General features: G+C 39.3%; 1 protein-coding gene across 8 annotated transcripts in view; it reads right to left on the bottom strand.

The window, feature by feature from the left end:
* LOC129725556 (serine/threonine-protein kinase N) overlaps positions 1-27366 on the bottom strand; it is a 162430-nt gene that overhangs the window by 76662 nt on the left and 58402 nt on the right. For 7 of the 8 annotated variants that reach the window (XM_055681540.1, XM_055681538.1, XM_055681539.1 and 4 more), the window contains exon 2: positions 25727-26430. The exons of the other annotated variant lie outside the window; for it this stretch is intronic. In XM_055681540.1, the coding sequence (XP_055537515.1) occupies positions 25727-25828 (102 nt within the window). In that variant the 5' untranslated portion in view covers positions 25829-26430. The remainder of the gene's footprint in view (positions 1-25726; positions 26431-27366) is intronic. 8 annotated transcript variants of the gene reach the window in all.

Genomic DNA, 27366 nt, shown 5'->3' on the forward strand with positions numbered 1-27366 from the left:
TCGTAAAAATGCAGGAAACTTTGAGATTTAGTGTTACCTCAAAAATTGAAAAAAAAAACTATCAGCTTTCTGGTAAAACTTTGATTGAAAAAAATATTTTTTTTCAGATACTACACAGATCTCGAAAAATTGTGCATTACTGAAAAAAAAAATTTTTTTTATTGGTCACAAAAGTGAAACTTTGACGCTTTGAGGTACGACTTCCGGAAGTTGAACAATTTCCTATTAAGCCTAACCTACTGAACCCCGGAGAGAAATAAATCTGTTTTCCGATTTTTCTCTGTCCTTTTTCAGCTTGTTGGCTTGGCTTTGTCTCTGTTACTAAGACCAGAGAGGAAAACTGGCCTACATATTTTGCAGCCGTGCTGTAGTTGTTGTTTCTCCCACAGGCAACACCGCAAAACGAAATTAAAAAAGTCGGTTTTCATCGGCGCCCTACTGTTTATGTCGTGTGATAAACAACATTTCGAATGTTGTTCTCGAATCGACCTTTGACTGATTGAACTTGACTTTATTGAAACAGTACGTGCGTTGCACGGTAAGCGGTATCGCTAATGGTAGCAGGAAAACACTTTATCTTTTACGTTGTTCTCTTCTATTTTCTCTCTTCGATATTCTTTCGTACTCATTTTTTTGTATGCCTGAAGAGCATTGGGCAGAAGTGGTCCTGCGACAGGAATGATTGTCTTTTGTGGCTGGCCCCGATTGCTTCACACAGATTACTCAGTGATGAAGTTTAGCTAGTTGGTTGTAAGCCTGTGCCCCAATTCGGAACAATATGGTTGATGAAACCATTGACCGTTTTGGGAATGGTGCCCCATACCTGGTATGGAGTTGAGAGATAACTTCCGAAGAAGTTGAACCTCGATGAAGCAAGAGCTCCGCATAAGCAGAGCAAATGCGCTGAGATCTCGGGTTCAGCGTTGCAAAGCCGCCGAACTCGTACTCATATTCCTACCTATCTATCTCTTTAAAATTCACTTTCTCACCAAAAATAGCAAAATTTGTTACATAATTTTTTTTATTATAAGATGAAAAAAGCTCAGCAAAAACATGCATTTACCAAGCATGCTGTTGACTTTATAGAAGGTTTTAAAATTCGGAAAAATCTGGGGGAAAGTGAGAATGAAAATGGTGATTTTAGTGCCATTTTACAGAACTTTATGTAGTCCGTAATATGTAAGAGATAGAAACATTACGTCTTCGGTAAAGTTTATTGTTTGGAGATCACCTGAAACTTTGCTGAAGACAGTACGCGTCTATCTCAATCTGAAAAAAAGTAAATTCTCTCTCTCTGAATAAAAATCGGTTCGAATTGCATATGGAAATTCTTTTCATTAATTCCTCAAGAATCCAAATGTAGGAATCTTTAGGTTTGGCTTTGTAAATTATTTCGTATTCACTTACAAGCATCTGCAAACGTTCCGATTTGTACAGGAAATAGGATATATATTCATTAAAAATGGTAATTATTGTGGTTCTAACACATTGCGATTTTTTCTGGCTCAAATTGCGGTTCATACGGTGGATCTGATTGAAGAAATATAGATTTCAACTTAGTTATCTCTTTCTCACAGTGTTCTACTTTCTTATTTAATTCTGTACTCGTTAATTTGAATGTATACAAAGTCGAAATTGTTTTAACTTCTTAGAATGCGAACGAAACTTCTTTGAACACGCGAACTGAATTTCAAATTTCAACACGCAAAAGTTCAAGTCTTATACAATCAATGTGTTTCCCGATTCCAGGGGCGACCCGTGGCTTTTGATCCTGTCTGTTCAACTACAAGTTCTGAAAATCAAAGTTAGGGGAAGTAGTTACAATCATGTCCGCGTAAACGCGCACGTCATTCTCTATGTTACTATTTAAAAGTGAAACTAAAAACCAACCAAATATAAACATAAATTTGCTTTTGAAATATATCTTTTGCCTGGCGTCCCCGTGTGCATGCACAGGTTGCACCTATGGATGAGTCGCCCCTGCCCGATTCGCACAAAATTTGCACTGAAATCGCACAATAAATGTGTGAAATGCATAACACAACAGTTGTGCTGCAGATACATTGATATTGATTGAAATCAGAATACACTAAGGTTACTTTTTACGCGGTTTTTTTACGCGGATTCCGGAATCTACGCGGTTTTTTTACGCGGATTCCGGAATCTACGCGGTTTTTTTACGCGGATTCTGGAATTAGGGCGGTATTTTGTTTACGCGGATTTCGGTTTATATTCACTCGGATTGCAGAATTAGAGCGTTTTTTTTACGCGGATTCCGGAATTTACGCGTTTTTTACGCGGATTCCGGAATTCACGCGGTTTTTTACGCGGATTCCGGAATGTACGCGGTATTTTTTTTACGCTGATTCCGGAGCTTACGCAGCACGTATCCCCTGCGTAAAAAGCGACTTTAGTGTATACATCACATATATGTTCCGGTAAACTTCAGTTTCGGGCGAACGATCATTTAAGGGAGCTCGAAAAATCGTGCTTCATTTTCGTGCACGGGTTCATATGAACGACTTGCTCATCCCTAATAATACTCTACAGCCAAAACATCCTTCAGCGATCCATGTTCCCCCACACAACATAGTGACGCTGGTGTCAGTAACGTGGGATCATATGCATATGAATGAAACCAGAGTCATAGATAAATGCAAAATGTTTTGAACAGACTTAATGTCCTTTTAATTGTTAATGATTCAATGATGTTTTTAAATGACCGGATTCATGAAAGTGAACCGATTCGTTAATATTTTCATTAATTAGTCAGTACTCAAATTATCAGTATTGATTGCAGGTTGCACTGTTTTAACGAGAGCAACTTTCTGAAAAACATTATCAATACCAGTACAAATCAACATGACGATACTAACACCAGTTCCAAACTAGGGGAGAACTGTATAAAACGCACCAGTTGGGTAAGATGGCCCATGCTATTAATTCCCCAAAATACTCACACATGTGCCTTTCAATGACGAATTTCTTCGCTTTTCTCATAGAAACCCAGCTTTCATACAGTTCTCATAGAAAAAAGTGTGTCAAAATTACTAGAATTCTTAAAAAACTGCACAATTAGCTGTGATTCTGTCGAACATGTAATTAGTCATAAATTTCATATAAGCTTTTATGATTAACTGACTTGCAAACAAGATAAAAAACTGTGCTTCCTCTTTTGAAATTCAAATACTATGAATATTTTTAAATTAATTTCACTAACTTTCGTCAACTTTTACCTAAAAACGATCAAAAGTAAAATTGAGGCAGAATGCATTATGAAGAACTTGCAGGAGATTACTTGACAACTTATCGCAAGTTATATTGCTCTTGATTTTACTTCTAAGGCTTCAAGCACTGATCTCTGCTAGTCGCATATTAGGCTTCTGTTTTGTGGAGCATATTGACCTTTGTTGCGGTGCGTCTTGGTCACGGGCTCGTTGTGTGGCAATAGTAATCTTCACCAGAAATCGAGTATTTTAGAATTTACTCCGTCATAAATATGCATTATATAGATTCTACAATCATCTCGCACGTTCAATGTCGCTTAAAAGTGATTAGAAGCGCTATAAATTGCGTAAATGCTTAACTGGTGCGTTTTGTAAAATCCTTTCATACATCACCAAATGCGCTAAAAACGCACAACCTTTTACTGGTTTCGCACCATCCAACTTTTGCGTGAACAATTAACATTAACGAAAACAGACTCTGTCGTCTCGGTTAGAATAAATTCATATTTACGTTTGTAGTTCCAGATGTGGCACCCACGATTCCAATGTGAGAAGCCCTAGAGAATCTATGAGAAACTTATGTGTTCGTCCGGGTTGTTACTTCTGATTTCTAAGTGCATCGTACAATAACCCACGGGAAAATAATTGGCTGCTTCGAAAAACACTTGCACGTTCAAAGGTTTGTCTCTGTAGCTTCTTAATGGCTCAAGCAAAGGCTGAAATAACTGGGTACTGACGTCTCTGAAGTATGGTTGGGTGGTTCGAATACATTGGAGCAAAGTTGATTATTAGGATGCATACAACTCTGGGAGACTCAGATAAATCATGTGACGAAAGCGATTTATCATAGAGGCATGAAATGTGCCGCAGAACTCCGCAAAGTTTAAATTAGTGTAAGTACTCAACGGAAAATTCTTTAATATTGTTTACATTCTCACTTTGTGTGACGGGTATGAGGTAGTATTTTAAATACTACATGCAACAAAAAAGTACACTCAATAAAACACACTATTCTATGAGTGATTAGTAACGGTAATCATGAATCCGTGTTGATATTTTTTTCTGGCCACCGTAAATTTACTCAACGGTTCAAAGTTTGTATTTGGATCCTGTTTTACATAACCTATGACCGAAATTCCGTTTGCGTGTAAACGGTGCCAGCCAAGTGGTGTTCGGCGTTTTCACCTGATAACGTCTATGACAGCATTTTAGCGAACCGATTAGATCCCAGAAAAACTGAGCTGTAACGGTCACGAGGAGCTGCCAATCGCTAGTTCGCATGTGTAAATGTCATAACAACCGACATATATGATTATTACATGTTCAACGATATTACGTGAGTTACGAGAATCACTTGTCGAAGGTTCCCCGTTGCGATAGATAAGATAAGTCCTTTTTGCCATAAAACTATTTTCGATTGTGTTTTCTGCCGAACGGAACTACTGAACTGAACGACCTGTAGAGGAAAAGATGCCTCAAATCAGCGTCGATTGCATTCCTGCTTGTTAGCGTAATATAAGGTGCGTGTGCGAAATCCGTGACTCCCACGCAAGGTGCGTCCGCATTTTTCCCGAAAAGGACCGTCCGTTCGCGTCGCTTTTGTTGTCAGTCAGAGACAAACGTGTTTGTCTGCTACGAATGGCAAAGCCGAACCGGGTCGCGCACTATAATGGCGATGTCGATGGCCAAACTGGAATTTCGATTTGCTGTGATTCCGCTGGCCGAGCCGTAGGTTGCGGCGACAACGAGAAGGGAACAACTGGCATTCATTTCGCTTTGATATGCAGAGGCGCGTCGGTGTCAACCCGTGTCTCGTCGCTGCCAGTACAAATAGGGGATGTTGGTGGGGCGTTTCTACTGGTTGACGTTACTACTGGTGTGGTGCTCAAATAAAACCGATCTCTCCTTAAATGTGAGGATACCATACCTAGCTTAATGAAATATAGACCAGTGTCAATCGCCACAGGCGACAAGCGCGGGTGGACGATGGCTATCGATTAAGGTTCGATAATTATATACAATCTGCTTACTTTTTTTTGTTCGCAGCATGTTTCCCGTAGTGATGGCCGTTGAGCGATACTACAATGACCGACTAATGAGAGGCCGCCTTTGGATGCGATCGGATTTGGAAACCAGAATTTTATTTATTCAGTAGCCCACGTATAATTGCTTTGGTTTTTTTTTGTGAATTTGATAGCTTGTAGCATTTACATGCCTGCATGTATATTTTGTTTCTAGGGCAGCCGTGAAGTGTGGCTGCTAATTAATTAGAATTCAATGTCGAATAGCATTTTAGTTTTTTATTTTGAGATTTCTATAATAAAACTTAGGAAAAACTGACGATTTGAATAAATATTTGAAATAGCGCCTCTTTAGATCCCCAAGATTTTTTTTTGCAGTGGACTACATCAGAATGCCGGAATAACTTGGATTAAATGTTGTGGTAAACTCGTTAGCAGTTACAGTAGTAAAAGTTCCTAACGAAAGTAATTCTGGCACTGTCATGATTGGACTAAACAGTTCAAACGCGCGGTTTCGTCTTTGGCGAAAGACTCATCAGGGCCGACCGCGCGTGCCGATGGCACGCCGTTACTGCATCGAAAAGGAATTGAGCTGGTGCTCAAGGCCGCATACCTCATTAGCGACGTCCCGACGGGACGCGACGTGTTAAAGAACACGGAGGTAGTTCTGGCACTATGTCAGGATTAGACCCAACATTCCAAGCAGGCGGTTTCGTCTTGGTGAAAGACTCATCAGGGCCGACCGCGAGTGCCAACTGGCACATCGTTGTTTAAACGTTTTTGTTGTCCAATCACGACTTCCAAATTATCGAGGAATTAGGGTCTAGATTATCTACAGGATCAACTAAAAGCCTAACAATAATACTACTATAGGTAGAGTACCACTCCCTTATTCATTTTTGAGGATATCGATCCAAGTTAAACAGCAAGAGGATGATTCACGATTCATAACTGCTGCCACTATCAAATACCTCCCATAAGCAGCACTGCTAAAATGCAACTGTTAATTCCTTTGTTTTCACTTGCTTCCCGGTCTTCACCCGAAGTGCGCGATGCATTCCTGGGCGTGCCTATGCACTTCAACGAATCGATTGACCAAACAAAACCAACCACGTACATGGGAGCATAAGTCGGCAACCAAACACCCATCGCCGCGTTGTTGACTTCGCACATTCCCCCAGAGCACTATTTCCTTTCATTTTGTGTACTTCATCGAACACACAGAGCACATGTTCTTCGCAGTTCATACCATTGAAAATCCTAATGCTTCCCAACCGGGTGCGCGGTGCTATTCGCTGCTAAAGACTATGTCCGACCGGCGAAACCTAATGGCTTCTTAAAAGGGTAAAAAGTAACGGCACTCTCCGGAAGCGGACCGGATACGTAATACGATCGAGGCACGAGGCCAAGTCAGTGGCCTATCCGGTTCAATCGGGTCGACAAGTTGCACTGAAATCCTAAGCTCCCGCCGTCGTAACTTACTTAAGGACCGGCAGGAAGAATGTCTCCGGGGAGGGTGGGTTTTAGGAGCGCACATGTGTCTCGGTGTACTGCGTCAACATATTTTTAACACACTACCGTCGTGGGGTGTGACTTTTATCGTTATCGAAACTGTTTGTTTTAGATTCGTGTTATCAGCGGGTAGTTATTCAGTCGTCTAATGGTGGGAAGAATTGAGCCCCAAACTACGGAAAAACGGTTTTACAGACATGCACCGCTGTATGGTTCTGGCAGGCAGTTCCAACACCGAATACAAAATCCAATTATCGCAGGCATATTTTATCGATAGCAAACAAAGAAGTCCGCACATCGCACGGCAAAGCGATAAACGAGGGTAGAAAGGTGACTGAGTAAACGCGTGGTAAGTATATATATATTTTCGCAACGTTCCTTTCACACGTATCGGAAGAATCCACTAGGTTCCAAATATTCCAAAAAAAAAATAAAATAAATCACAACAAGCTTAGGGTAGATCACCATCCATTCTACGTGGGGTTTTTCGTGAGGCGTTGTTGTTTGTGTGACCGCAACAAATTGTCCGTTACCTTTTTTCATTTATCTTCGTTTTATTTTTCCTTTGGTTGGAAAACCTAAAAGTGAACGTTTTCGACAAAATAACCACACTCACAGAGCATCAACGCATCTCGGCGAACTTACTGTCCCCGAGGAGAGCATTCTTTTTATTAACAATTTTTCAACCAAACATAAATTGACGCAATAATTCATTCCGCAATTTATGACAGCCTTCCCTTCCCGACTTCGCGCTCTCGCTCGCTGGCCAATTGTTGTGCAGACTCTTACTTTCGTTCACGCCGCCGCGGCCGCCGCCCTAAATCACACGGCTCGTAAGGCAAGCCAATCATAATAAAAATATTGCTTTCCTTCGTCCCGTTTCCTCTTCCCGAGACTCGCGGTGCGGAGGCCTCGCCCAAGAAGGAAACCTCGAATCAACATGCTAAATACGGACGACGACTACGACGGTGGTGGGTAAAGAGCTTTGAGACCCACGATCTCGGTGCTCTCTAGTCAGCCAGCATCGACAAGCGTCTGTGGTGTGTGCAATGCTTGCACCAGTTAGGCTTGCATGCACACTCGCGTCTCACACATGCCAGACCAGCCAGCAGCGCCGATAGTAGTGGAAATAATTGATGCCTAGGCGAATAAGAAAATTAAATATAGATCATGGATCTGGATGGCGACGACTTTCACCGCATGAAAAATTGATTTCCTGATTTGTTTCAGCCGAGCCTGTCGTCGTGACCCTTTGCGAAAAGTGTATACCGATCCTATTTCCTGACAAAATGCAGCTTTCAGTTTTTTTTTTCATTAAGCACTGTTTCTGTCAGTCCTACGGTGAAGAGCCGTCAGGAGAAAACTGGAAGAAGTTGTCGCGACGGGAAGCAGCGAAATCTAATTCCTCCGGGCTGGGTCAACGTACTGCACCTCGACGCTAGGAAGAACGTGCTGCATGTGGCTTCTGCGTAGGATAATTGATAATAACTGGTGGAACAGAAATGTAAGAAGTCTGTCTTAAAAAGGCAGGGATCTGCTGTTACACCTCTGAAGGTAAATGAAAAATTTGATTTTTTTAGGCTGGTTTAACTTCAATGTCAAACTTTAGTCCGAGACTGAAAACATAATTTACCGCATGAAATGCTACTTTCTAAACGGGAAACGGCAAAAATGAAACAGAAAATTACCATTTGCATTTGAGCGCAATAATAAAAGCCTTTGATTGCATCAACATTTCTTTGGACGACCTTTTTGCATGAATTGCCTCATTACTTTAACTATTAGGTATCCAATTAAAAAATCCTAAGCATATCTCAATATCCAAACACTTCGTACCTTTATATTTATGATGTGTTTATATTTCTGATTTATATGATAACTATTATCATCGTTTTCTTGGTATATGGTGATAATTGAGGAAAAGATTTTAGTTCCAATATCCCCTGGGAAGAACGGCATACCGATCGAGCTTTCTAAAGTCTGTAGCGAGCGGCTGTATAGTGCAATTTAAAGACTGGAGCGCGCAAGAATTGGTCGACAAAAAAATCGTTTTTTTCTCAGTAAAAATTCATAATACAAAAATCTTCCTATTTTTATTTTGGTAGTTCAACTCACATGTTTAAAGGAAAAAATGTTCGTTTATTATTTTGGTTTGCCAAATCCAAACTGCCGTGCCATCTGCTTAACCCCTTTCATTGAATTTTGTACAGTGGTCTTATCGACCTTATTCGTTGCCAAACTCCAGCTAGATTTTTTTTTTAACAGGGGGGGGGGGGGGAATCATATTTGTTACTCTAAGTAACTGATGAGTAGTGGAATGCCCATGGCGAAAACCAAACTGCTCATTTGCAAAAATTGAGTTCTCATTAATATGTGTTATCATTCTATTAAGAAATATTCTTTCAAAAAGTTTGCTAATAGAGGAAAGTAAACTAATTGGTCGATAACTTGATGCCTCAGCTGGATTCTTTTCGGGTTTTAAAATTGGAGTGACTTTGGCGTTTTTCCATTTCGTAGGAAAATGTGCTAGTGCAAAGCATCTGTTAAAAATTTTTACCAAGAAATTTAAAGAGTTTTCGGGAAGTCTTTTAATGAGGATATAGAAAATCCCATCATCTCCTGGTGCTTTCATGTTTTTGAATTTTTTGAGAATAGTTCGCACCTCAGTCAAGTTTGTTTCCAATACCTCTTCAGAAAGAAATTCTTGGGTGGTGATCTGATCATACTTTTGGTTTACTTCATTTTCAATAGGACTTACTACGTTCAAATTGGAGTTATGAACGCTCTCAAACTGCTGAGCAAGTTTTTGAGATTTTTGTTCATTCGTTAGAAAAATGCAATCACCATCCTTAAGGACTGGAATGGGCTTCGAAGGTTTCTTAAGAACTTTCGAAAGTTTCCAGAAAGGTTTTGAATAAGGTTTTAGTTGTTCAACTTCTCTCATGAAATTCTCATTTCGCAAGAGAGTGAATCTATGTTTAATTTCCTTTTGTAATTCTTGAAAAATAATTTTCAAAGCAGGATCACGAGATCTTTGGTATTGACGTCTCCGTATGTTCTTCAAACGTATAAGAAGTTGAAGTTCACTGTCAATAATTGGTGCATTAAATTTCACTCGAGCCTTAGGAACTGATAAATTCCGGGCATTGAGTATCAAGCTGCTAAAATTATCTAATGCTCTGTCAATGTCAGCACTATTTTGTAAAATAATATCATCATTCAAATTTTCTTCGATCGTAGAACGATATCTATCCCAATTAGTCTTGTGATAATTTAACACAGATCTAGTGGGATTTAAAATAGTTTCATGGGAAATAGAAAATGTTATGGGAAGATGATCAGAATCAAAGTCAGCATGAGTTAATAAATCACTGCATGAATGACTTTGATTTGTTAGTACCAAATCAATTGTAGATGGATTCCTAATAAAAGAATAACATGTAGGACCATTTGGAAATAAAACTGAAAAAAATCTAGCCGAGCAATCATTAAACAATATTTTTCCATTGGAATTGCTTTGAGCATTATTCCAAGATCGATGTTTCGCATTAAAATCACCGATGATTAAAAATTTAGATTTATTTCTTGTGAGTTTTTGCAAATCTCCCTTGAAATAATTTTTTCGCTCACCAGTGCATTGAAAAGGCAAATACACTGCGGTTATAAATAAAATGCCAATACTTGTTTCAATTTCAATTCCCAAACTCTCGATAACTTTGGTTTCAAGATTGGCTTTAAAAGCGTTTCAGTCACAACTGCAATATGCACATCGTGGACTGTTAAAAAATTGAAAAATTCATCTTCTTTCGCTTTTAAAGAGCGAGCATTTCAATTTAGAAAATTTACAGCATTATTTAAAATCATTGCTGAATTTCAATTGCATAACAATATTAGTTGTAAATTTTATACCTTCTTGAACAGTCTCGTACATCGAGTTACAGTTCAACAACACGGACATTAGCTGCAGCATGGATTGTTGTAGGTATTCAATCTTTTCTGGAGTTGGACTACCTAAATCAATACTGGCTGACTTTTCAGCACCAAACACGAATGTTTTGTTACTGTTTGAATTTGAAATATTACCTGTAAGGACACTGGCATATGAACAGCCTGGTGTTGCCTGAACAGGATTTTTTGTCTGAAATTTGTTATCTGAATTTAAATTATTACCTACAGACACACCTGCTAATGAAAGTGCTGGTGATGCCTGAACAGTATTGAAAGTCTTTTGAATACCCACATTGACAACAGGTTGCTTAGAATTCCTACGTTGTCTGGAAGCAATAATTTTTGACCTTACAGGACAATTAAAAAAATTAGATTTGTGATTTCCCCCACAATTTACACATTTGAAACTATTAGTGGTCTCTTTCACAGGGCAGATATCTTTCGTGTGACCAGTGTCACCACAAATCATACATTTTGCTGCCATATGGCAGTTTCGAGTTCCATGACCATAGGCTTGACAATTCCGACATTGAGTAAGATTATGGATTTCTCCATGTCTTTTGAAATTTTCCCAATTTATTCGCACGTTAAATAAAACACGTGCTTTTTCCAAACATTTCAAATTATTTACTTTGGTACGATCAAAATGTACTAAGTAATTTTCCTGGTGTATTCCAGTTTGATTAATTTTGGAATTTGCCTTTCGTTTCATCAAAATTACTTGGTTGGGAGCAAAACCAAGTGATTCTGACAAACATTCTTTAATTTCCTCAATAGTTTGGTCATTTGAAAGACCTTTCAAAACAGCCTTAAACGGTCTCTCGTTTTTGGCATCAAAAGAATAAAATTTATACATCTTTTCAGTCAAATACTGTAAAAGATGTTTATGGCCATCAAGAGATTCGGCCAAAATACGAATTTCGCCTTGGCGGCCAATTTGAAAATTAACTTCCACATCCGACAGAAACGATGAAAGCTCTGATCGAAATGCTTTAAAATTTGCTACAAATACCACAATAGGTGGAACTTTAACCTTCTTCATAACGGCTTTATGCTCAGTATGAGAAGTTTGGATTTCTTGATCCCCAACGAAAGAAAGAATATCATACCTGTTAGTCGAAATTTCAGTGTCACTTGGAGGAGATGCCTCACGTTTCCTTGAAGCCGCATCAAAGCGAGCTTTTTTATTTTTCCCAGCAATAACTGGAAAACTTCACTACACTTTCACTTCACTATAGAATTTTATTAGAAATAACTCAAACCAAATTTACTCACTAAACACTCGTTAGCGTTAAAAACAAATTTATTACTTTGCGTTTCAACAGGTAGTCTTTCAAGAAGATTGCCTGTTGAAAGCGAAAAACAAAATTTCAATAACTCTCGGTAGTCTAAGACTTAGCCTCGAGCTGTTGGTAAAATGCGACCGTACTGTAGGACAGTTCAAGTCGATATGAACTCCAGCTAGATTCTTTCTGCTGCTCGTTCTCGATGGATTTATTAGTTTTTTTTTTTGATATTTCGCTTGACCAAGTCTCAATTTTGTTCGATAGAGCGGAAATCTGAGCTGTTAGGAGGGTTGTGGTCTAAGGGTATCACAACCACGTTGTTCGCATCGTACCACTCGATCGCCTTGTTCCCATAGTGGCAGCTTGCCAAGTCCGACCAGAACAGCACAGGCCTTTTATGTTGCGCTAGGAATGGTAGCAGCCGATTTTCCAGGCACTCCTGGACGTAGATCTCTTGATTGACGGTTTCGTACTGATGAAAATGCCGCTTTTTAGACCACACGTACATATGGCCTGCCAGACGAGGTAGTTTTTCGGGAACTTCGATAGTTTGATGGTTTTGAAAATTTAGACCACCTTCCCTTTTCCTGGTACGGTATAAAATTCCTATCCCGGAAGCTGCTTAAAATCAAACTTCACTTAAGATTCGACACCCACGGTCGAACTTTGTAAGCAGATTACAGTTTTCCGGACCACCGCTTTGCCGAGGTGTTTTGTTCGTAATCTGGGTTCGCCACCTTCACCATCTTAAACGTCGACAACCCGGCTCGTTTCTTGGCTCGCTACACATTAGTATTGTAGACAATGAGCTTGCCAGTGACGTATTGGATGGAGAGGTTAGGATTCCGCTTGTAATTCGCTGTCACCTTCTTCATCGTCGCTGCCACGTCCGAATTACGATTGCCGCCGTTTCTAGGCTTCCTGGCGGTCGACAGACGACCCCCGAACAGTTTTAAAATATTTGTTACGGTGGATTTGGCCACATCCAGCAATTTTCGATAGCATCGGAGTCAATCGTAGAGCTGTGAAGGAGGTCTTTACGGCTTTCAAAAGGGAAGCTACGAGAATTGAATTCGCCATAAACACTGCTAGAAAGTACGTGATGGCTGGCAGAGAGCGTGGCAGTTCTGCGGTGGTGAAAGATGAGGATACTTATATACGAATCAACATGACAGAGGAGAGAATATCCCATTGCTACTTAGGTCCTTTTGGAATGTTACGCGAGAATTTATCTATCTTGGTACACTTGTAACGTATGATAACGAGGTGGAGAGACGGATTGCGACAAAGAAGAGGGTTATTACGGATCGCGTAACCAGCTTAAATCCCGCAGTCTACAGATCCGTACGAAATTTGTGCTTTACAGGACGTTGATTATCCCGGTAACCTAAAAACATAAAATAGTAAAATTGCTATATAAATAAACTTAAAATTCAACTGATTAAATACAATTTAAACTAAAAAGTCGGTAAATCACAACAGCCTCAGCTCTTATTAGCTCTGAAAATTGATACCTATAACATAATCAATTATCGACCCGCAACATCTAACAGATGTATCCCTGGTGTCTGCCTTTCCTGCTAAAATTTCCCATCTAATGTAACATTTATTCCTTTTCCGTTCCCCAACAGTTGCAAGGACGTGGCCCAGGGCGGTAACAGTTCTCTGGAGACATCTGACCTTTGTTTAGTAACATTTAATAAGATCTTAAATTTCATGTTACTGCTCAGGAACGAAGGTAATTAGTTCTCGTAAACAGAGTATTTTTGCTAGCACCAACTACGAAGTTGTGCAGCTGTTTATGCTATGCTAAGCTACAGGACGTTGATTATCCCGGTGGCGCTCTACGAACATGAACGATTTCTACCACGATATTCTGGATTCGGTATAGGATCTCTATGATCTGTCACCATGGAAGTATAACCCCCGTTTTTTCCATACAATTTTCTCATTCTCTTAATGTAGACTTCAAAAGGTTGTTCTTTGTACTGAATAGTTAATTGAAGATGCTCTGACGACAGGAGAACGATTATCTTCAGTTCGCGACTTCCTGCAGGTCCGTACATGTGTATATGACCTTCATAGGTCAATAGAGATCTTTATTTTTTTCTAATATTAGAGTTCTGCATTACTGTTTATTGGAGTGCCAATGGAAAATATGGGAAAAATTGACCTTTGATTTTTGCTTAGCAGTAGGATTCGCCTTCATGCAAAATGTCAGCTCAATCATGTCACAGGATGTGAAACCTCTAAGCAGTCAAAGTTTCATGCACAAAAATTCACAGATTGAACAAATCGTCGATATGCTATTATAGAAATCAAATGTTTTTAAAACAACATTATGTCTTAGCAAGATCGAGATCTGGTGTTGTCTCAACAATTTTGACGTTGACTAACGTCTATATCGAAGTTAGGCCCCTGAATTTGAAAATCTAGTAATTCAACCAGGGAAAACCAGAGAAAAGTGGTCAGGTTTTGAGCGCTTGTTTTGCAGTCATCTATAATCAGGTTTTCGAGGTTTTGGCATCAATCGATCAGAAATTCTTTTACGGTTAAATTTATGTAACAAAAACAAACTATTGTTCGAGATACACTATTGAAAAATTGGTAATTAATATCGATTGTCTAAATCATACCGCGCAGCCAATCACTACCTCTCTTCCCAAGCACAGTCGACACTAACGGATACAATCGATCTGACTTTGTTGTTATCGTTGTTGTCACTTTCTGTTTCCGATGTTTATGCTGCTGCTAGCGGAAAAAACCTTGCAAATATGCATCTTTTTGTTGGTGTTAATTTTACGACAGCATCATTTTAATTCCAAAACCGCACCAGTGACATGCGAACGCTAGGTGATAGCAGCTGAAAGGAGGAAAGACAAAAGAGTACCGGTCATCTCGTGCCGGTTTCACCCGTAATGCTGGTGGCTTTAGTAGTAAATGGCTACTGCAAAACACTTAAATGGCTGGAATTCTGGACGGACTAACCAAGAAACTATAATCGGCAAACGGCACCTTTTGGTGCCTCGAAATTTTGGTACAGAAGCGGCTAATTGAATTTTCTGTTTTACCAAATGCTGCTGCTAGCGGAAAAAAACCTTGTAAAAATGCATGTTTGTGTTGGTGTTAATATTACGACAGCGGCCGGCGCAGCTTTCAAGAAACATTTGTCTCTACCATTCCATCATCTATGTAGCCCCTCCTTCTTTCTAATTATCTGACGAAGCCTTGGTATAAAACGTATCGTTCGAACGTTTCACCCCATCAGTTTCATTATTAAACCGTACCGGATACATACGGACGCTCGGTGTTAGCAGCTAAAAGGAGGAAAAACAAAATAGTACCGGTCATCTCGTGCCGGTTTCACCCGTAATGCTGGTGGTTTTAGTAGTAAATGGCTACTGCAAAACACTTAAATGGCTGGAATTCTGGACGGACTAGCCAGGAAACTATAATCGGCAACTGGCACCTTTTGGTGCCTCGAAATTTTGGTACAGAAGCGGCTAATTGAATTTTCTGTTTTACCAAATGCTGCTGCTAGCGGAAAAAACCTTGCAAAAATGCATGTTTGTGTTGGTGTTAATATTACGACAGCGGCCGGCGCAGCTTTCAAGAAACATTTGTCTCTACCATTCCATCATCTATGTAGCCCCTCCTTCTTTCTAATTATCTGACGAAGCCTTGGTATAAAACGTATCGTTCGAACGTTTCACCCCATCAGTTTCATTATTAAACCGTACCGGATACATACGGACGCTCGGTGTTAGCAGCTAAAAGGAGGAAAAACAAAATAGTACCGGTCATCTCGTGCCGGTTTCACCCGTAATGCTGGTGGTTTTAGTAGTAAATGGCTACTGCAAAACACTTAAATGGCTGGAATTCTGGACGGACTAGCCAGGAAACTATAATCGGCAACTGGCACCTTTTGGTGCCTCGAAATTTTGGTACAGAAGCGGCTAATTGAATTTTCTGTTTTACCAAATGCTGCTGCTAGCGGAAAAAACCTTGCAAAAATGCATGTTTGTGTTGGTGTTAATATTACGACAGCGGCCGGCGCAGCTTTCAAGAAACATTTGTCTCTACCATTCCATCATCTATGTAGCCCCTCCTTCTTTCTAATTATCTGACGAAGCCTTGGTATAAAACGTATCGTTCGAACGTTTCACCCCATCAGTTTCATTATTAAACCGTACCGGATACATACGGACGCTTGGTGTTAGCAGCTAAAAGGAGGAAAAACAAAATAGTACCGGTCATCTCGTGCCGGTTTCACCCGTAATGCTGGTGGTTTTAGTAGTAAATGGCTACTGCAAAACACTTAAATGGCTGGAATTCTGGACGGACTAACCAAGAAACTATAATCGGCAAACGGCACCTTTTGGTGCCTCGAAATTTTGGTACAGAAGCGGCTAATTGAATTTTCTGTTTTACCAAATGCTGCTGCTAGCGGAAAAAAACCTTGTAAAAATGCATGTTTGTGTTGGTGTTAATATTACGACAGCGGCCGGCGCAGCTTTCAAGAAACATTTGTCTCTACCATTCCATCATCTATGTAGCCCCTCCTTCTTTCTAATTATCTGACGAAGCCTTGGTATAAAACGTATCGTTCGAACGTTTCACCCCATCAGTTTCATTATTAAACCGTACCGGATACATACGGACGCTCGGTGTTAGCAGCTAAAAGGAGGAAAAACAAAATAGTACCGGTCATCTCGTGCCGGTTTCACCCGTAATGCTGGTGGTTTTAGTAGTAAATGGCTACTGCAAAACACTTAAATGGCTGGAATTCTGGACGGACTAACCAAGAAACTATAATCGGCAAACGGCACCTTTTGGTGCCTCGAAATTTTGGTACAGAAGCGGCTAATTGAATTTTCTGTTTTACCAAATGCTGCTGCTAGCGGAAAAAAACCTTGTAAAAATGCATGTTTGTGTTGGTGTTAATATTACGACAGCGGCCGGCGCAGCTTTCAAGAAACATTTGTCTCTACCATTCCATCATCTATGTAGCCCCTCCTTCTTTCTAATTATCTGACGAAGCCTTGGTATAAAACGTATCGTTCGAACGTTTCACCCCATCAGTTTCATTATTAAACCGTACCGGATACATACGGACGCTCGGTGTTAGCAGCTAAAAGGAGGAAAAACAAAATAGTACCGGTCATCTCGTGCCGGTTTCACCCGTAATGCTGGTGGTTTTAGTAGTAAATGGCTACTGCAAAACACTTAAATGGCTGGAATTCTGGACGGACTAGCCAGGAAACTATAATCGGCAACTGGCACCTTTTGGTGCCTCGAAATTTTGGTACAGAAGCGGCTAATTGAATTTTCTGTTTTACCAAATGCTGCTGCTAGCGGAAAAAACCTTGCAAAAATGCATGTTTGTGTTGGTGTTAATATTACGACAGCGGCCGGCGCAGCTTTCAAGAAACATTTGTCTCTACCATTCCATCATCTATGTAGCCCCTCCTTCTTTCTAATTATCTGACGAAGCCTTGGTATAAAACGTATCGTTCGAACGTTTCACCCCATCAGTTTCATTATTAAACCGTACCGGATACATACGGACGCTTGGTGTTAGCAGCTAAAAGGAGGAAAAACAAAATAGTACCGGTCATCTCGTGCCGGTTTCACCCGTAATGCTGGTGGCTACTGCAAAATATTAAAATGGCTGGAATTCTGGACAGAAACCAGTAAATAGGGACGTTGCGATACCATTAAACATCGATACTTAGGATCGATACCTGTATCGAGAGCCAGTACTGATTTTCCGATAGTATCGAGGCTAACGTATCGATACCTAAAAGTATCGTTGCGCGATACCAGTTCATTCAAAATATAACTCATAATTCTTTTTTACTATTTATTCCACAAGATAAAACGTTTAATTCAATTAAACCATTTATAAAGGCCATTTTACGAGACGTTTTTGAACTCAATCTATGAATGAAATTTTAACAGAAAGCTAGGAACCGCTGACATAACGCACGTAAAAGCAACATCATCAACAGCAGAATACGTAACACCTGTCAGTTCGTAAAATGGTCTCTAAATTAACTGAATCTAGAAACACCAGCTTCTGCAGACACTTAGTCGAAAGTCAATTACGCTTTTCCTCAATAATTGATCCTGTTTTCAAAAGAACCGCTTGCATGGCTCTGTAGATTTTACCTTCGGATCTGCATGGCCGTAGAAAAGGATCTTTCCCGTAGGTTAATCTACAGAAATTTCTGTTAAATTGGCATTGCCGATGAGATGGCATGCATGCATACGATGCATCAAAATGGCACAGAAAACAGCAAGTTTTCTGCTTCGTTCGTTCTTCTTTACAGGGTTGTTTTGAGTCTTTTTGATACTGAGAGGTGTGTATCGATATTAATGAAGTATCGCTGATAAAACATCGATACCAAAAATGCGAGTATCGGAAGTAGAAGGATCGATTCTGTATTAGTATCGGTGGTATCGCAACGTCCCTACCAGTAAACAAGAAATCGGCAACCTCGCAGTTTTATAATAGAGGCGGTTAGTTGAATTTTATGTTTTACAATTGCTGCTGCTAGCGGAAAAAAACCTTGCAAAAATGCATGTTTATGTTGATGTTAATTTCACGACAGCGCTAGGTGTTAGCAGCTGAAAGGAGGAAAGACAAAATAGTACCGGTCATCTCGTGGTGGCTTTAGTAGTAAATGGCTAGTGCAAAATACTAAAATGGCTGGAATTCTGGACGGACTAACCAGTAAACGAGAATAATCGGCAACTGGTACCTTTTGGTGCCTCGAAATTTCATTAGAGAAGTTTTGTAAAAGAAGCGTTGCAATTCCCTCTACTATTTACTTCAATGGAATATTTTTTTTTTTATAAGAATACGATAGTCTACGTCATGCGGTCGTGTCTTGAATACCACCCTCCTATTTTTTTTTTTCAATATCAACTTACTGTTTTTCAACCTAAAAACTTTCTAACACTCAAAAAGTAGGTTTAAATTTTTTCCTTTCAAAATAACACCAGATTTTTACGATCCAGGAAATTCCTATACATTTGGCATCAAAAAAATCGATCTGTTGATCCTTTCGAGGCACGACTTCTGGAAGTCCGAACTCAGAGGCTGAGTTAGTTACTCTTTTAGAGCTTGGTCAGGGCCTTGTAATACATAATCCCCGGTGCGTGCGGATGAAATAACGACTGTCCGGATTCAAATGTGTTGCCGATTTAATTCAACAAATTCTACTGAAACCAGGCCCGGATTTAAGGGGGGGCAAGGGGGGCAAATGCCCCGGGTCTCAAAACTCGAGGAGCTCCCCTAGTCCTAGGTCAGATGGAAAGACAGAGTGACCTTTTTTTGCTCGTCGTCACCTGTGAACCGTGAGGTCTATAAATTTTTTTACTTCTAAATGTTTTAAGGAAAGAGAACCCTGACTGAAACCTCATTTTTTGAAACAATTTTCTTTTCCGATTTTTCTTGCTGTCCTTTTCCAGTTTTTAATTCTTAGCTTTGAAAGTTTTATCGCTATTCTTTTTTTTTGTTGCCTGCTCATTTTGCTGCCAGGCACTCGACATTATCTCTCTACGGAAAACAACGAATCTAGCATCAGCACTTTATTCTGACGAAGAATTCTCGAGAAAATTTACTATTTCAGACTATGCAACAGAAAGTTACAATTACAATTACAATTACAATTACAGGCAATATCGCTAATGAAAGCAGGAAAACACGTTGTTCTCTCTTATTCTCTCTCTTCTGTATTCTCCCGCGCTCATATCAGGTACCCGGCGTTGCTCGACGTTTCAAAATTTAAATTATTAGTTTATTACACTGCTTATTCCGCCATCTTAAATTTCAAGATAGTGTCTGGAAGTTGATTTTTTTTTAAACCGTAGTTCGCCATCTTGAAGTTCTAAATCTGGGGTCGATTGAAGTTCAAAAAAATCATCGCTTAGATTCAAAAACAAGACATACAAAATCAAACCTGGGCTGTTTTTCTGTTTAAATATGTTGCACATGTTGGGAATGTTCACATCAAATTTTAATACTACAGAAAAACACTCATAATTTTGATTACACCTTTCAAATAAAAAAAAACATTTTCTTTCAAGGAAATTTTAACCCCGAAAGGGTAAAATACTCATTGAGAATACGTGAAAATAATAATAATCAAAACGATACATTTACAATGATAAAATGTAACTCACAAAGTTTAATAGGATTGTGAGAGAGCGCTGTTCATATTAGTACAAGTAGAAAATGCCTGCAATTTTTAATTATGATCGGATTCATCCTCAAAATTAAATGACCTAGTTCGGAACGCTCCGTTCCGGTCCCATTACGAAATCAAATCGAACTTTTAAGATTCCGTTCCGGTTGCACTTCAAATTAAACTCTGACCTAATCGTATGTTGAATAATAATAACTAGTGCAGTACGAGTCCAATATAGCACTTGTAGCATGTGTAGAACTTAAAACAAGTTCTAGGTGAATAATATATATGTGAAACAGATTTGTCCAAACGACTGACGATCAATTAAACCTTCAATAGACAGGAAAATCAGCAAAACAACAGACGAAATAGCAGTTTTTTTTTGTTCCAGCTAATTAGCACCTTTTTTATTCCAACACACACCAACCCTTACTCCGCAGTCATCAAAATAAACGTAGCACCTCCGATTGCAGCTTTTCCCACAACGCTACTGCAAGCTGCATAATAGCCTATATGGTGGCATTTCAGTTCTTACATAAATAGCTGCTATCTGCCTGTATCCTACTGTAACAGCATAAACGGCAAGGCAAGGGCTGTTAATGGCGCCGCCGCCACTGCTTTCGTTGTTTCAGTTAGTGTTATTGCAGGTTTTCGCGACTGTTATGCTGTTATTGTTTTGCCTTGCAATTTCCCCTCCCAGATGTATATTTCCCGCGTGCCAATTCCACACTTTACCTAACACCGATTCATCCATCTACCGGCGCCAACGCTGTGGTGTGGTTTGCCGTACCGAGCTTCTGACATAATTTCATATTTCGAGTAAGAAGCCGCATTCATTTCGGGGGCAGCCGCCGTGGAAGGGTGTTGCCTTTGTTGTGCGATAGTGCTCCAGAAGAGTTACGAGGATAAATGGGCAGCAATTGCAGCGTGTACTCGCATTTGTTTGGTCGTGGCCTTTTGTAAGCAATTGTGTAGCGCACTGTTTGTTATGCAGTTCATGACCGGCGAGTTTCGCCCTTGCATTCATTCATTCCTTCGTACGCGCAATACCGCTATGATATGATGATATGGTACCAAAATAGAAGCGTTCGATCATAATCGATTATGCCCCGTACGAGCGAGCGACGCACTTTCAGTTTCCTACTGTGGGTACTACACTTGATGGCGCAACCGTAACAAAACCCGTCGATGACCCCGATACTGACTCGAAGGTTGCATCGTCGTCGTAACCGACAGACACTTGGTTATTGTGGCCCAAAAGCGCTTCCTCCAAGTTTGCAAACTGACACGAAAGTGGTTCCGTATTTCGCTTTCGGGGAAAGTAATTTTGTTGATGTTTTATCGATTGTTGTGTCCTGGCAGGATTCTCGTTCCCACGATGTGCTGTGTTTTTCTTGCAGCGCACGTGCATGATACGAGATCGAATTTCTAACTGCAATCGAAAATGTTCACCGTGCTGTAGCATACACTAATCGGGAGAAAAACTTAGTACCGACTCGACATGCATTTTATTCCACCAGCAGAAAGCAGATTGGGCAGCCGGCTGCAAGTAAAGTCAGCCGTACAGAAGTTCAAGAGTGATAATTTCGCTTTGCTCTTGAAATGAGTATCTTATCATTTCAATCACGAAGCAATTTGTACATCGAGTTAATGATTTTTTTATTGGTTTTGCTGGACTCCACTCACTCTGGAGAGGCGCTCTGTCCCGACGCCATTTGAGGAATGTGATTGCTGTGCCTCTTATTAGTTTGACACATTTCCTTCCTAACTTTTTGACAAGTAAATGTTTCTACGATTTAGCGTCACTAGCGTGCGGTTGACTCGGGCTGACATAGCGGTTCTTGAATAAGAGATGCCGCCGGTGGAGTTTTGGCTGGAAGCATAATTTACTAATGGGGATGGTTTTGTAAGCAGGTAAGTTTTCGATAAATAATTCATTTTTTTTCCTGCATGAAATAGCAGGATTGGTCGAAAACAGTTGCTTCTGCACCGACCCTCTACGCGTTTAATTATAATTTGCTAATAAACTGTTTCGGTTTCTATTAAATTTTTTCTCAAGACTTAGTTTCAATATAACTGTAATCACCTCAGTGGTTTTCAATGATCTTAGAACAAAATGTTGATTGTCGAATAGATCATTGATAAACATACAAAAACATTCAAAAAATAGTTTAACTATCTACAAACTTAATCAGAATTGCCGAAACGCTGCTGTTTTTATCGAATTTTTGTCATTTTGTGGTCAGCAGCCACAATATTTTCAGAAAATCACACATCATAAGAAAACTTCAAAGTGCCCGCTGTGTTTTTAAATAAAAATCCAATTTTATTTTTAAAAAATGTAACCTCTAAATCATTCAAAGTATGCTTATTGCTAACTATTTGATTATGGTTATAAGGCATGAATCTTCTCAATTCAATTCAATCTCAATTTTCCTATGTCTTCATATGAGTCAAACTGCTGATCAGCCATATTATCTGCCCTCCAACGGAACAGGAAATAATTGGACGGCACATTCCTCTATGAGATTTCAGACGGACAAAAATCGGAAAAGTGACTGGCGCCGATCTATTTTTCTATATTTTTTTTAGAAATTGAGCACTTTAAAAAAAGTTCGAAATTTCAGAATTGAACCTATACCTGACTGTACTATACCTGAGATATCGAGATATCAAAATGAAAAAGAGCAAAAATATGCACTTTTTTTCGAGAAAAAGTCAAGTCCAAGAAAGACGATTTTTTAGATTTTTTTTATCGAGATAACACCGGATCTCGACGTTTCATACATTTTTAAGACATTTGGCATCAAGAAAAAAATCGCTCTCGGCAAGTGAACTACCGTGTTGAGGCACGTCTTACCAAAGTCCGATTGACCTGAAATTTTACATGGGTACTCTTTCTGAGAAGAAGAAGCTTTTGATCTCTACTTCTGAGCGAAATTCGAAGGAAGAAATTTTCCCATAAATTCCATTGGCCTGAAGCACGCAGTTCCATCGAATTTTTCGAAAAAAAAAATTCTTTCAAGATAACACCAGCAGACGAGACTTTTGAGTACTATGTACTTCTAAGCGAAATTCTAAAATTCGATTTTCATTGGCACCCTAATGTGTATATACATATTAGAGAAGGACTGACTTCCGAACAAGTCCATGTATAATTTCTGTTTTCTTTCAAAAAAAAAAAAAAAAAAAAAATAAAATACATGCCTCTATCAAAATTTGAAAAAAATTATGAATACCTTTTTGTCCGTTGGCTTGTATGAAGATGTACTATAGTGCATTGCCTGGGGAATACGGTGGGTGAGGTAGGACTTCCCATTTGAGCGTTTCTATGTAAGTTTCATCGATTTTGGCAATATGGGGGCAAGCATTGTAAGGCAGTACAATCAGTTTTCGTACATCCACTCTCATTATGACCGTTTTTCGTGCAGTGTTCGGCTCTATCGTACTATGGGTCTTTCCAGAATCTTAGTGATGTACAGAAGCCAAAAGGCGTTGATGTTGTCATTCCGATAAAATCAATCATTACGAACGATGTCTTTTGAATTTGAACGTATCCAATATCCAACAAATCTCAAGATCAATCTTGGAATGTAGGTGGAATCAAACCAGAATGTTTAAAATTATTTCAATAGAGAAAAAAATTGGAGGGAAAAAGTTTCAGTTTGCTATAAAAAGCCAGATGACGAGGAGCAGAATTAGAATTATTCTTGAGGAAGGTACCAACCGGTGTCGAAACGTTGACCAAAATTCAATAATCTAATCTAAAATTCCGAGACCGCCAGCCGAAATCACCCGATATCAATAACACGGTCGATTCCAATATCACTTTTCTTAAACCCTCGATGCACTTCAGCTTTCGTTTTCTTCGAATGAAATGAGAAAAGTAACATTTCATCCAAATGTCGATTATTTGGCACAAAATCAGACATTTTTTGAGTATATGAATCCACCATTAAAATGACTAATGTGTCTCAGCTTTGTTCATCGCGTTTCGGATATATCAAAATCGACTAGCACTAGCTTCTGGCGTCATTTATTTACAAATGGCAAGAGCCTGGATACACACCAGATTATGGCCCCTTTTACAGAAGACGAGGCGAGCGGCGAGTTACTCGTCTGACCAACTATGGCATTGCAGATGGCGAGTTGGCTGGGCTTGAACGAGTAGCTCGTCTGTTAGCTATCACCAGCCAAGTTTCGGTTGCGTACCCTAATACAACATTTTGCTGGCTTCGTCCTCGGTAAAAGGGGCCATAATCTGATGCGTAACCAAGTTCTTGTCATTTGTGAATTCTATATTTTCATCAAAACAATTTTTTTATTGAAAAATAATTTTTTTTAAAGATATTAGAACTTGCAATCTACTGATTTGATCACGGAGAAAATTTGTAAGAAGAAATACAAATTATCAAAAAAAAAAAGTACACTGAGGGTCCTCTACCACCCCTTAATGTATTTTAAGTGAGCGCTATAATACCCTGTATGTAATAGATTTTTTTTTTCATTTTCAAATATGACTTATCTAAAGCTGAAATGTCGTAAGGTCGTAACGCTTTAGGAGAGAGGGGATCTATCTGACAAACCAACCCATGCGTTTCAAACAATGTGGATAATTTTGAGGATCTATGTAATAGTAGTTTTTGAGCTGCGTAAATAATGGATGCTCCCTAAATGATTCATAAAACAAACAAAAAATTGGAAACAGCTAAAAATAAATAAAAGAAAGGAAAAAAATTAAACAAAAGAAAACAACAATAAATTTCAAAAGATATAAAAAATTAAGAAAAAAAAACAAAGTGAGTAGAATATTATTAAAAAATATAAAAACAAGCAGAAGAAAATTTAAAATAAACAAAAAAAAATATGTAGAAAAATTAAAAAATAAAACGAGTTGACGTTTAGGGTTAAAAGTAAACAGCTCAATGTACACTGATCAATTACTATGGTTTTTTGTAAGGAATGTGTTTTCAGACTCCAGGTGGATTAGTCAAAAAAATTGTTTTTTTTATTCAAACACAACAAAACATTTACGCAAAGTGAAGCAAAGAAAAAATGAATCGATTATATGTAGGATTCGGATAGAATCCAATTTTAATTTGAAAAAAAAAAAAAGATAACCAAAAACAGAACAACTCTTCATGAGAAATTCTTTAGGATCACCATTTTTGTTCCCTACAACTTACGTTGTACACTAACAACCCTTCCGTCTTCTCACCTGATTGCAAGGACGTGGCCATGGCCAGCGTCGTTATTGATCCTTAAAGGTATTGAGTCACTAAAATTTGGATGACGGATAAAATTGTTTTCTGATTAACGGCACAGAAATATATGCTCGTTACGCTGAAAAATCACTTTGCTATCCTCCTGGTTTGAACTGAGTTTTTGCAATTCTCTTTTCAACATCTTTTCTTTATATCGATACAATTATTGGTATATTGCTATTCATTGGGATCATTGTTCCAATTTTTTACTTTTCAACAAATTTAAGCTATTCAAGAGAGAAATATAAAAACCTAAATCCTACAAATACCTACAGTAAACAGGTATCCTTTCAGCTTTGCCGTCAAATCCTTGAGCAGCACCATTTTACTAGATTTGAAGCTGTTGCTGTAGTCGTTGGGATCGTTGATGCTCATGACTTTGGGCACAGACCGTTACGATGTCCTCCAATTACCAAAAACGCTGGCCTCTGAGAACTTCGCGCAGCTAACAGCTTTTTGCTGAATTGCGCATTCTGCGCTTAAACGCACAAGCGTACACACTCACAAAAAAAAAAAAAACGAACGACAATCCGTTTGCGTACTGGCGTCGAAATTACATTACTGCACAATCATACAATTATGCTTCTTTTCTTCGGCACTCTTCGAGAACCCGAACTTCCCGGTTTAACAGACGCAGCTTAAACCAGGGCACCACAACCGGGAAAGGAAACCGGGAGTGATGTGATAATTCGCACATTAGTAAATTGCTTTTCTTCTGCACCACTTGAGTAATCTCTTCCCCCTTTTATGCCCGGTTATCAAAACAACTCACTTTCCTCCATAAACAACGCACTCTTGATCGATTACCCCTCCTCGCTCACTTGTTCGCCCACTCGAGCGCGGTTTGAGGGGGAATTCCGCGCTGCCCTCCAATAGTGAATCAACCGGATTGCAAAATAAATCGCACACCGCAGTTTTTTTTTTTGTACCAACCTCCTCACTTTGCTACGTGCCAATTCTTCGCTGAGTTGTTGCCACTGTGTATAATTATAAAACCTGACGGTTAGAGAGTGTTGCAGAGTAATGCTACGTAATTACAGTTTGATTTTTCCCTGCTTCATTCGCGTGTATGTACATATCATCATCATCATCATCATCATCATCGTTTGCGAATCAAACACCGATGGGCTGGTAAAAGCAGTTCGATTATTGAGGAAGAAAACCGCGAAGAGCTCTCACGGTGGTGGTGGGCTTAGCTTTGGCTGCTGATCGGTCAATGACGTACCGGCGCTGGCCTACTCTAAATATGCAAATCGCGATTGCGCCGCCGCCGCCACCGCCATCGTATTGCGAGCACCGTGGGCTGGAGGAATGCGGATGACAAATGGATGTGCACAATAATGCACAATACTTAATGTTTTTCTTTTTTGATTTGGACGGCGGTAACGGGGGAGGTATTCGGAAACAATTATGTGGAACTCTGATTGCTCATCCAAGCCGAATGGGTAATGGTGAGTTTTCCGAACGGACTGCTGTAAGAGTTTTTTTTTTAAGGCCGCGTCTTTTTTCGGTACCGTGTGCTTTAATGCTGTGCACAGGTAGTTTGTTTGCAAACAAGTGCCAGTGCGTGTCCAAAGCGCAAAATATGATTATGCAATAAGGGCAGCGAGAGAAAAAAAAATAAACCAAACAAGGAAAGACTTGAACGAACGTAAACTACGGTGTGGAAGATAAGTTTGCTCGGAGGTTATGCGAAATGGCAGGGTTGTTGAAAGCCTCGTTTTTGGTCGAATTTGATTGGCTATAATCAAATTGTTCTAGTCACGTTAGTTATTACGTTTTTAATTCTACAAAATTGATTAGAACATGATTTTAATGCAAAAAAAAAAAGATCTAAACTTTTAATGTAATTGTCTGCTCTTTGATTTGGAAAGTATAGAGTTTGATTAGTAACAAAGCCGAATTTCAACTTT

Source organism: Wyeomyia smithii, chromosome 2 (assembly GCF_029784165.1).
Source record: "Wyeomyia smithii strain HCP4-BCI-WySm-NY-G18 chromosome 2, ASM2978416v1, whole genome shotgun sequence".
NCBI classification, from domain to species: Eukaryota; Metazoa; Arthropoda; class Insecta; order Diptera; family Culicidae; genus Wyeomyia; species Wyeomyia smithii.